The 11275-nt window shown below is 53.9% G+C and overlaps 1 protein-coding gene across 7 annotated transcripts in view; it reads left to right on the plus strand.

Annotated features, from left to right (window-relative positions):
- BABAM2 (BRISC and BRCA1 A complex member 2) overlaps window positions 1-8974 on the plus strand; it is a 444883-nt gene extending 435909 nt beyond the window's left edge. For 2 of the 7 annotated variants that reach the window (XM_032497259.1, XM_032497265.1), the window contains one exon: window positions 8595-8974. In XM_032497259.1, the coding sequence (XP_032353150.1) occupies window positions 8595-8903 (309 nt within the window). In that variant the 3' untranslated portion in view covers window positions 8904-8974. Of the gene's footprint in view, window positions 1-912; window positions 1089-1331; window positions 1451-8594 lie in introns of those variants that run through there. The other 5 variants (XM_032497261.1, XM_032497260.1, XM_032497262.1 and 2 more) reach the window with 5 other exon arrangements.
- The last annotated feature ends 2301 nt before the right edge of the window (window positions 8975-11275 follow it).

An 11275-nucleotide genomic window follows, 5' to 3' on the forward strand; every position in this document is an offset into this window, starting at 1 on the left:
CCAAGGCACCTGCCGTCTAGACATGCCAGCAGGCGCAGAGCGGGAGACGAGGAAGACGCGGGGTGATAGCTCTGCTCCAGGGTCCCAGGTTTCAGGCAGCACCACATTCCTCAGCCCCCAACACATCTGTCTTCCCATAGCCCAGCCAGGTGCACCACATCATCTCAGCTGACCTTCCCAAGGTCGGGGTGGGGGCAGCCTTGCCTTTCTCAGTGGCCATACTGCCACCTCATCCTCCCAGCCTCTCATCAGGCAGGTTCATGATAGAAAGAGCATCAGGGCAAGGAGAGAGTGAGGACTGGTCAGATTCTGCCTACTAGCTCTGGGGCCTCAGGGCTGCCCCTTGGGCCAGCCATTCATTCATCCACTCATTCATTCATTCATTCATTCATGCACCAAAGAGACATTACCTGCTGTGAGGCCCTAAGGGAGGTGAGCACCATACGGCACTAAGGATAAGCCATCTCCAAATCCTGCCCTCAAGGGCCTTACAGAGAAGGCCTGTGCCACATGAGAGGGACCATCAACTTCTGCGGCCCTTAGTTTTCCCTTCCCTGTAATGATGGGACAGTATGACCTATGAGGTTTCTTGCTGTTATAAAATGTTATCATTCTAAAGTACATCTTTAAATAAGCCAGGTGTTTACATTCGTTTGAGAAATATGTTTTGAGCTGCTGTGTGCTGGGCACTAGACTCAGACGTGGGATGCAAAGATGGATAAGTATGACAGGTCTTGTGATCTAGTGGGGTGTGGGAGAGAGGCTGGACTGTGACAGATGCATGAAACAGGCAGGAGCCCAGGGCAGGAAGGCAGCTCTGTGGCCACAAGAGGCTCAGGCCCATGCGGGCTGCCCCGTACCCTCCCCTTCATTTGACCAGCTGGCCCTCTCCTGGCCTCCTCCCTTTCTCAGACACCACACCACGGGATACCAGGAGAGCAGAGGCCTGCAGCGAACCCCTACCCCCACCCCCGCGCTCTTGGCCCTGCAGTTGCAGAAGCTGGCTGCAAGCTGCTCTAGCCCCAGAGGAACTGGCCAGGCTCCAGAAGGCCTCATTGGAGAGTCTCAGAAGGAGAGAGAACCGCTAGGTAATTTTTTTCGTTCTAGTATGCATTGGAAAATACCCTGTGATTTAGAAGGAGCCAGATTTTATCCCAATACTTTGATGTCTCGAAATGGATCCCACTTGGTTGTTTGTTGAAGTCCTCCTAAAACAGCATTTTATTTAATTCGACACATACTGAGACTGCAGTCCCAGCCTTCTCACAGGCGAGGAGCCCTAGCTGCATAAGACAGAGTCTAGACACCAATCTAAACATCTCCAACTCCAGGCAGACCGCGACCAGGCCTGAGGCTGGAGGCCCGATGCGCCCCGGAACCAGCAGAGGGGAGACCGGTTCCAGCTGAGGGCGAGGACTTCTGCCTGAGGCTGTGAGCATGGGATACAATGTTCTCAAGATGATATCAAGCCTTTGCATCTCAAGTGTGTTAGTTTCCTTGTTTTATGAGCTTGGAACCCCTAAAAACGAAGCAGGCCTACTGGAGGGTTGGCCCATTTAGGGAGACTGTGTGCGAACCGGTTACAACCACTTGTTTGTTCCTAAAGCCCACAGCAGTGAGCCAGGCTGGCATCGCCCAGGGCACAGTGACAAAACAGGCTCCCATCATGCCAGGCACTTGCTCACCAGGGCCCCCGGAGGCGGATGGGCAGTCTTCATGGGGGCCTTGGGTGGGTGTGGGGTGACGGGCCCTGAAGCAGAACCGGGTTTCTTTGTAGAGATTCTATTACAAGGATGACCCCTTAGACACGAGGAGAGTAACCCCAAATGAGTCAGTGTGTACAGTGGCCGTTCAGGACAATGAGGACAAGGCAAGACCACAAGGATGATTAGTGGGACTTGTCTTACACTATTTACAGGACTGCTTTGATTTTCAGACCACAGTCGGTTCGCATATGACTGATTAAAAACATGTGCCAGTTGAAGTCACAGCTGCAGAAGATGACTGGAAAAAGAAACGAGCCTTAGATGTTTGGGAACTTGCCTCTATGTGCCAAAATGAATTCTGACTTGATTTGTATGTCCCTGATTTCCTGACAATGAGGGTCGTGTCCCTGAACCACTCCTGCCACCCTGCCTCACCCTCCTCACCACACTAGCCCGACTCAAGCAAATATCAGAAGGCTTATCTGATGCTTGCCCAAAGAAAAGCATTTTGGAATTCCAGAGAGAGGCTACGGAGTCCTGTAATGGAAGAGGACGATTGTTTTAGGCTCTTGAAGAATAAAAGGTCCCAAGTAAATGAGGCTAAGGCAGCAAGACCACAGGGTCCCCTCCGTGAGGTCCTGCTCCAGCAGGAGGATGTGCTCCAGAGGCACGGGGGACAGGGTGACCCTGGGCAGGTGTCTCAACTAAACTCGCCAAGCTTCTGTCTTCTCACCTGCAAAACAGGACTGTGACTCCTGCCACCTCGATGGGGTTGTGAACACCCCCTGTGCAATGTTTCTTCTGCTTTATGTGTTTCCTTCCTTTTCTGGTCTCCAACCTCTTTGGGCTTTTTATTCTCTGTTTTTGTTTTCATTTTCTTAAAGCTATACTGATTCAGAGGTTGGGATGCTGATTTCATGGATTTTTGTCCTTTTGAGAAGGTCTGTTGGATGAATAAAGACCTATAATTCCAGGAGGAGAAAACCCTTTTGATGAGACTTGTTGAACAAAGGCTCCTCACTGCCTTCATCTCGAGGCCTCTGAGGGTTTCCCTGACTGTGTCCTGCCACAGCTCTCTTTAGTGCTCCCGGAGTCCCTTCCCCAGAACACATTGATGATTGAACTTTCCAGGCATTATGTCCCCTGACAACGTAGTATGAGCTCCCTGACTCTGGACCTCCTCTCGGTGGGAGGACAGGGCCCTGGCTGGGAGGAACAGGCCTTCCTTCTCTCTCACGAACTGCTCGAGGTGCCTCTGAACACCTGCTCGGAGCTCTGCCATGTTTGTGAGAAAGCGTCCAGGTGACGCCAACCACCGCCTCACCGCACCGCCACCTACGGCGTGTTGGGGTCTGGGCTTGGCTGGTGCCTTCATTTAGCAGATGAAGAGTCAGGACACAGAGAGGTTAAGTGGCTTGCACAAGGTCACAGGGGTATCTCAGAACCATAACTGGGTGGCACTAGAGATAAGCAGGGATACATCTTCCTGTTACAGGGGAGGAAGCCGAGGGCCCCCCCGGACAAGCCGAGCCGGGGCCTGGGCTAGAACCCATGTCTCCCGCCTCACTGCCTAGTGCTCTTTTTATTTGCCCCACAGCCTCCCCTTTATGATACATGTTGCCCTGGACAGAAAAAAGTCTGTTGGAGGACTGGGCCAACTTGGGTGCCCCCATCCAGGGTAGCCGGAGCCACGTGATTCTTAAGCATGCCTCTAGTCCACAGCTGCGACCTCCCCACAACCAAGCCCACACAGGACCCCGCCCAGCAGCTGGGGCAGGAGCCAACCGGGGGTGCAGGTGCCTCCCACCGCAGGGCTCACCCTTAGATAGCACGAGTATGCCTCCAGCAGCTCTGAGCTGCATTTCAAGAGATGCACAGTGTCCCGACGACTTGGCCTGGGTGTCTGGTCCTGAGACTGACCATCTCTGTGCCTCCAATGGCCAGCTCGATAGGATAAGTGAGCAGTGATCCAGGAAGGCCCAGGGGAAGGGATGAACTGAGAGCAAGGACCTTAGGGCCTCTCTCCCCACACAGGGGTTTTCTCTGCTACAGCTGCTGATGCCCTGGCTGTTCCCATGGCCTCTCCCCCTGAGACCCCACTGGGTCCCCATGGTAACAGGTTACATCTACTGATCATCTGGTTTGCCAGGCACCCGGCCACGTGCTTAGTTGGACCATCTCATTTCATCCTCATGAGGACCACCCTTTGGTGGAGGCATTATGGTTCCCCTTTTATAGCTGAAGAAATCCAAGCTGAAGAGGTGAGTCCCTTGCCTCGGTGATACAGCCCATGAGGAGCAGGCCAGGCCTTGAGCCCAGGTGTGGCTGACTCCGAGCCCCATCCTCCACAGCCTCCAGCCTGCAGGGCCTCGGAGGTCGTCTGGCACAGCTCCTGTTTTGTAGACGAGGGATCTGTGCCCAGAGAGGGGAAGAGATTTACCCCCAAACCCAAGGCCCGTGGAGCCCCCCAGCACCCTGATTCCTGATCCGAGGGGTCTGTCTCATCCATCCACGGCCGTGCCTGTGCGCTGAGGCCAGGAGCCGGTCCTGCTGAGAATTCATGGAAAACCTACCCAGCCTTGGCCTGGGGTCAGTTCTTTAAGTTTTATTCTCCTTGCCTGAGACTCTGGGATTGGAATGAGTAGTGATTATATAAAACCCTGAGCAGAGGGACGGAGAGCAGTGAAGAGGGTCAGAATCTAATGTTGTCCTAAGGCATATTTAGCTCTAATTTGGTCTAAAAATAATTCCCCTTCCAGTGTGAGTAGAATGAGAAGCTTGACTGACTCAAGGCCTCTCTCCCCACAGGCCCTTTGGCCAGTTATCGGGGACATGAGAAGACTGCCTCCTTCTCCCCCACATACCCCCGTAACACACTTACAATTTTAAAGCTTACCATACACTTTGTCTTTGGGTCAAAGAGTTTTTTTTTAAAGGTGACAGACAACTAATGCCATTGGCACAGGAGATACTCCGGGCGGCTCTCCATTTTCTCTGAAAACTGAAATAAATGAAAACAGCACTTAAAAAAAAAATCTATAAATGGATGGGAGCCAGTTGTCATTTTCCCCTGCTTCCTCCCTTCCCTGAACTGACTTCGTGAGGATCTGCGTTGAGAAGCGCTCACTGACAACAGCTGGGAGCATCATGCCTTTAAATAGCCCTTCTCTGCGCTGCTTCCCCTTGGCGTCATGCACTCGGCCCTGGCGGGGGAAGCCCAGGACAGAACAGGAAACTTTAGAACTTTCTGAAGCGGGAAAGAGCTTGCTCTAAAGCTTGCTCCCTCCTGCTAAGACCTTTCGGTCTAAGAAGCTTGCACTGATGCAGCCTCTCCCCCAAGAAGTTTCCAAGCTAAAACTGAGCTGATGAGATTTGCCTCATGAGATGTGCCCAGCGTGACGCTGGGTCTGAGGAGAGGGGTTGGGGAGCTCTCCCTGCCCCGATGCCAGGGCCGTTTCCAGCAGCAGCAGCAGCTCTGCTCAGTCATCGGGCGCATGTTGGGGAGCCAACAGCCTCTCCCCTTAGTGTCCTCACCTGTGACTTGGGACAGGGGTGCCACCCCGCCCAGTGGTGCTGGGGTGGGTCATGCTCCACAGTGCGCTTCAGGCAGGAAAGCAAATGCAGCAGAGGTTGGCAGCAGCCTGTCAATATCTGACCCTCTGAAGAGGAGCCACCAGGCTCCCCTCTAGCAAATGCCTGTATTGCTGGGGACATAGCAGCAGGTGAAACGTAGGGAAAGGATGAACGGTTTTCACATCTAGGTGGCAGCAGCCATTGACAAAGGTCCTTCCCACACATCTGGTGCGAGTGTCACATCAGGGTGGGCTTGTCGCCCCTACTCGCTGCGGGGAGACAAAGCTCAGGCTTCTCCAGCCCCGCCAGCTTCCCTCTAGGTCCTGGGCTCCTTCTGCCTCATCCCAAGTGCCCCTCTTCCCATAAGGACGATTGTGGCAAGGACTTTGAGGTCCCAAGGCTCAGAGAAGGTGGCAAGACCATGTGATCAGGATGAGGGTGGAGGAGGGTGCTTTACCCTTCTCAGTAACGGTTGGCCTAGGTTGAAGTTTGAGGACGGATGAATGTTTTACAGTTTCCTTCTTTAGAGCCTAAACACTGCATCTGCCAGCTTTCTGGGGTTGCACTCTCACCATCTTGAACAGCGTGTAAGCGACATGCTTTAACTGCTCTTGCAAAGCAGCAACCGTCAGTAGTTACCTTAATTATGGCCACAAAGTCCTCGCTGAGTGCTCTGTGTGGGCAGGCCTGTGGGGTCACCAAGAAGAGTACATGCTCCCTGCTTTCCAGGGCTGGCAGTGCAGCCCCACCTTTTAGCAATGTACACACATGCCCTGTGCCCTGTGCCCTGGAAGCAGCACAGAGTGCATCTGCATGCAGGGAGGGAACCTTCTGGCGACCAGGGAAGACTTGATGGGGGCAAGGGCATCTGGCCTGAGCATGACAAGAGCCCAGAGATGGAAATGGCATGTGTGGGGAAGAGCAGGTAGCCTGACCAGAGGGAGTGGGTGTGGAGCTGGCTCCTTGGACCCTGTGTGGGCTGTGGCGGGGGGGGGGTGGCTTACGACATCCCCTGAGGGCATGTGACGTCACAGTGAGGGGACTTACCTGCAGTTTTTCTGGGAGAGGAGTCTTAGCTTCTTAAAGAAGGGGGTGCACGATCCCCAAAATGGTAACTGAGGGAAAAAGTAAAGAGTGCAAGCCATGGCATGCCAGGCTTCGGGATGCGGGCAGATGAAGGGTCTTGGTTCGGGGAGTGACGGAGACCCACGTTCAAAGAGAATGGACCTTGCTCACACAGAAGGGTGAAGTCAGCCTTGGGTCCTTGGGAGAAACAGCGGTTTTGTTGGAAGATAACAAGACGGGGATCCAGGGGTGTCAGGACATTGGGGAGGAAGAGGAAGAACTTCAGGGTGAATTCACCACAGGAGTTTAGGGAGAAGTGGAAACTCAGGGGTCTGTTACAGGAGTGCCATCAGGCCAGAGCACTTTCAAATATGTCAGATTTATGACAACTCGCATTTGAAACACACTGGTTTGAATTTTAGAGAGGCATCCAGGTCATGAGGTCCTGCAGCTGGTTGGAAATGGGGGACTGAAAGTTTGGGAGAGAAATAAGGGCTGGAGACCCAGACTGGAGGGGTCTCTGCTGGGGTGGGGGGCACGAGCCTGAGAGGAACCATGCTGTGCACGAGGGGAGCTGAGAAGGACGGAAGAGACCAAAGAGAGGTTTCATCCAGGAGTGGGGAAGGAGGCAGGCAGGAGGGGAGAAGGGAGGAGGCCTAGGAGGTGTCATGTGGCAGGGAAGAGAGCTTCCAGACAGAGCAGCCAACAGTTACATGCTGCGGAGAGGCTGCGGACAGAGCTAGGACTGAGACAGCAGAAGCAAAGCGGTGAAATTTGAAAGACTTTCCGGTGACTTGGCGTTGGGGCAGGGAGGCTGTCAGGTGTCATCTGTGACTGCACTGGGCGGTGATCTAGTGATGAGGCCGGGGCCTGCGGAGCTGTGTGGGGCTCTTCGCCCTACTCTGAACGGTCCCGTTTGAGATGACGGCTCCGCTGACTTCTCCCTGGTGGGTTTCGCATTGTTGCCTCTCCCTGCTTCAGCAAGTCTGCCTTTGGCCTTTACGTCAGCTCCTCAACTGCGAATTTGGTCTTCTGATCTTCTGGGAGCCTGGAGCATCAGACTTCTTAGAACCATATCCTAGATAGAATGGACTTGGGTAAGGCAGGCGAGGCCTTTGTGGGACTGTTGGTGATAGGTCTTGGTGGCCCTTCCCAGCTCATGTCCCAGGGCTGGGTGAACCACTTCTGGATAAGTCAGCTGTGACTGCTGTGACCTCATGGAAGTCGGGGCTGAGGGAGGAAGGACTGGGAGGCAAACTTGGGTGACCAGGGCGTGGGGTGCCCACCCCACCCTCTCCAGCTTCCTCTCCCTCCCCTCCCTACCTCACCCTTTCTCTCCTGTCAGAGCCTTTTGTTCCCCGCTCATAAGCCGCCCATGCCCCCAGGCCTCCACTCCTGCCGTGTCTTTCGCCAAGGAACACCTGTAAAATGCCAGGTCCACCTTCACCGATTGCCCCAGACTGATGCCTCCTGTCACTTCAATAAATGCCCTCTCCACAGCAGCTGGCATTTCTGATGGGTCTGCTGCTCCTCTGAACTGAGACCTCATCTGGGTCATCTCACAGCCCTGGCACCTCAGACAGTGCCTGGCACAGAGTCGGCCCCCACACAGGCCCCTCTCCTGCTGTTGAATGGCAGGCCCGCGTCTACGGATTTGAATCTGGGTGCTGGAAAGGCCAAACGGTCTGCCCCAGATCCTGTCACTACTCTGTGACTGATGGGGGAAGGTTCTCCTGATACCCAGCCTGACTTTCTTCTCAGTAGACCAAATTTCATATATGTTTGCAAATAACTGGTGACCATGGATTACTTAGAAATCCCTTTTATGAGACCCTCTTTGTATGAAGTCAGAGACCAAGCGAGTGAGAAGTACAATCCTGTTGATAGTTCAGATCATGAACATGACTGGCGGTTGGCCTGGTCACTCTTTGGCCTGTAGCTCGGACCCTTGGCTTTGACCCAGGGAAGGGCTGCGGGAACCTGGGTACTGATGTCTGATAGGAATTGGCAGCCAGGAAGGTCTGCGTACTGGCCCTTTAAATATCCGTGAAAGATAGCACAGGCGTGACTGCATAGACCTCCCTTGGAAAACTCTAGAGGGCTTCACATCAGCAGGGAAGGAAAATCCAACCCAAGATGCATGAACAATAAATAACAACTGTTCCGAGTTAGGTTGAAAGCTCTGAGTTGCACTTTTTTTCAAGTTGTTTGTGCTAACCACAATTTTTTTTTCTCCCCCTTTCCCACCAGGGCTTATTTCAAAACCTTTGTCCCTCAGTTCCAGGAGGCCGCGTTTGCCAATGGAAAGCTCTAGGAAACACCAGTCTTGAGAGGTGGCCAGCCAGACTCCTCTGTCCACATGTGTGTCAGCACATATGGCTGCTTCCTGGAAGCCATTGGAATGTCTTCATGGCAGTGTTTCGCTCACACAGCAGCTTTGCACCCCATCTGGAACCCAAACTTGAGCTGGCTGGCGGTCACCTGGATCCCAGAGCGCCCCCCACCTCTGGTGGCTCCCTCTTCGTCCCCGTCAGTATATTTCTTAGTTGGAAGAAATAAAGTCACAAATCATGATGCAGTATTTTTCCAGGAAAAGTAAGACACATAAATGCACACACCCTTATTCCAAAGCCTTTGTCTCTGAGACCTCTTTCAAGTTTTAAGATTAAACACCCCTTTGCTCCCCCCCCGAAACTCATGCCTTGTGTGTGTGTGTGTGTGTGTGTGTGTGTGTGTGTGTGTGTGTTTTACACCCCAACATTTCCTGTTTTGGACAGTCCTCCGCTGGAAAAGGTGCTACCTGGATGAACCTGACCAGCTGGCAAGGTTTCAGCCACCCACCCAGCTGGGCCTAAGGCTGGCACTCAGAAACAACTGGTTCCAGCACCAACCCCCTCCTCCATCACCCCACTCCAGGCCCCTGTGTGTGCACTGTGTACAAAGCCCATCCTGACCCAGGAGGCAGGCAGTAAAGCTTGCTGAATGCGTCAGTGAATCCATCCCTCGCTCTGTCACTCCTCCCGAAGCTGATGGGAGAGTCGTTTGGGCTTCTGCAGCACTGTGCCAAACATACCTGAAAGACATGGGTTAGGCCTCGTGGGTGAGCACTGGGCTCAGGGTCTGCCAGCTCCGCAGCCATCCAGGAACAGAGCTGGGGAAGGTACCCTGAGTAAGCTCCATCTTTCCTAAATTCAGAGATTATCAGAGCTGGACGGGGTCTCAGAAGGTGTCTTGTTTCTAACCCCAACCCCTCTCCCCTGCTACTCCCTGCAGTGTCAGAGGTGAGAACTAAGGCCCAGGAGCTAAAGAAGCTCTCCCAGGAAATCAGGGCAAACCTGGGAATTGGGAGCCACCACGTGACTTCCCTGGACTTACACACAGGCTGACCACGGCTAGCTTACCCGCTCGATGAGGCGTACGGTTCAGTTTAGTAGGGAGGTAGGCCCTCTGCCCAGAGGCAGCTGGCCTGTGTTGTCTGTGCTCTTAAACACACCTGCCTTCAATCGAAGGTGAGGTGCCCGGCCCCACCCGCCACAGGGCCTGCATGGGTGGATCCCGGCCTCTCACCCTCCCTCAGTTCCTCCTGTGGCTCTTAGAGCCGGGTTTTGCCATGTAAGCCTGAAAGGGAAGCAGCTCGAGGCCCTCATGGGGGCCAGTGAGGGACGCCTGTCCTTCCTGTATTGGCCAGCGCCCGGGAATGTTCTCAGGAGGCGGGAGAACAGCTCGAACAGACCTCCCCACTTGGCTTCCAGCTGGCGGGCTGCCCAAGTCTGGGATCTCTCACTGTGTGAGTACTTTGCCCTGAAACCTTGGGAATTCCCATGACAAAGAACAGTCCAGTGTCCTGTATCTGCACCCTAGCTCTACCACTAGCCAGCTGTGTGACCCTGAGTAAGTCCCTTCTCTATGTAGTCAGAACCACCCGGGGGGCTTTTTAAAGAACCACTGCTCGGGCCCCACTGCAGGCCTGCTGAATCACAGCTCACCAGATGGGCCTTGGGCATCTGGATTTTAATACAACTCCCCAGATGATTCTTTTGAGCAAACCACACTGGGGTCTCTTCTGACCCTGGCCAGCTACCTGCCTTCTCGGCCTCGGGCAGCTATGTGCCAGGTTCCACCCTCCTGCTCCATGACACACTCACGTAAGATTGCCTGGCCACCCCCTACCCTTGGAGGGACATAGATGGGGCTTGCTGCCCACAGAGCTGAGAGTTGACTGAGTCAGGGTTTGCTTCAGACCCAGGAGGGATCTCCAGCTCTGGTTCTAGCGTAGGGTGGTTGGCAGTTGTGGGACAGGGTGTGGTCACATGGCCTGGACCCTGGGCATTTCAAATCACCAGTCAGTCATAACAGCAGCCGATGCTGGGGCAGTGTGATCTAGGAGCGGCCCTCCTGCCCCTGCCAACATCTCGGGGTCCACGTGGATCAGGCTCGTTGAAGATATGCCTGCACGTCTGTGAAGCAGGCCCAATCTCACCAGAAGTGCTGGCCGCTTTCCCCCGGCACCTCCCTACAGCAAACCTATGAAGTCAGCAAGTGAGGAGGGTGGCCCCTGTTCCACAGATGAGAAGACAAAATCAGAGCGGTTAAGTGAGTAACCCATGATCAACAGCCAGTCAGTGCCAGTCAGGACTCAGCCTGGGCTCCTGGCTCCAGATCCAGTGCCACTTCTCACATTTCTCCATGACTCCAGTAAACAGATTTTTTTCTTCCCCAGTGAAGGATAATGTACTACATACAGGGTTGTGAGCATGGAGATTATATGATTTTTAAAAAGACTTTCAGCCCCCTTAGCACAGGAGGAAGGTTTGGGCTGATTTTCTTAGGGGAACCAAACAACAGAAAGTGGCAATAGCCACTTCATATATCAAATGCCGGGGACTCAGAACCAGTGTTTGCAAGATTTTATCTCTACCCCCAACAGTAAC

Source organism: Camelus ferus, chromosome 15 (assembly GCF_009834535.1).
Source record: "Camelus ferus isolate YT-003-E chromosome 15, BCGSAC_Cfer_1.0, whole genome shotgun sequence".
NCBI classification, from domain to species: Eukaryota; Metazoa; Chordata; class Mammalia; order Artiodactyla; family Camelidae; genus Camelus; species Camelus ferus.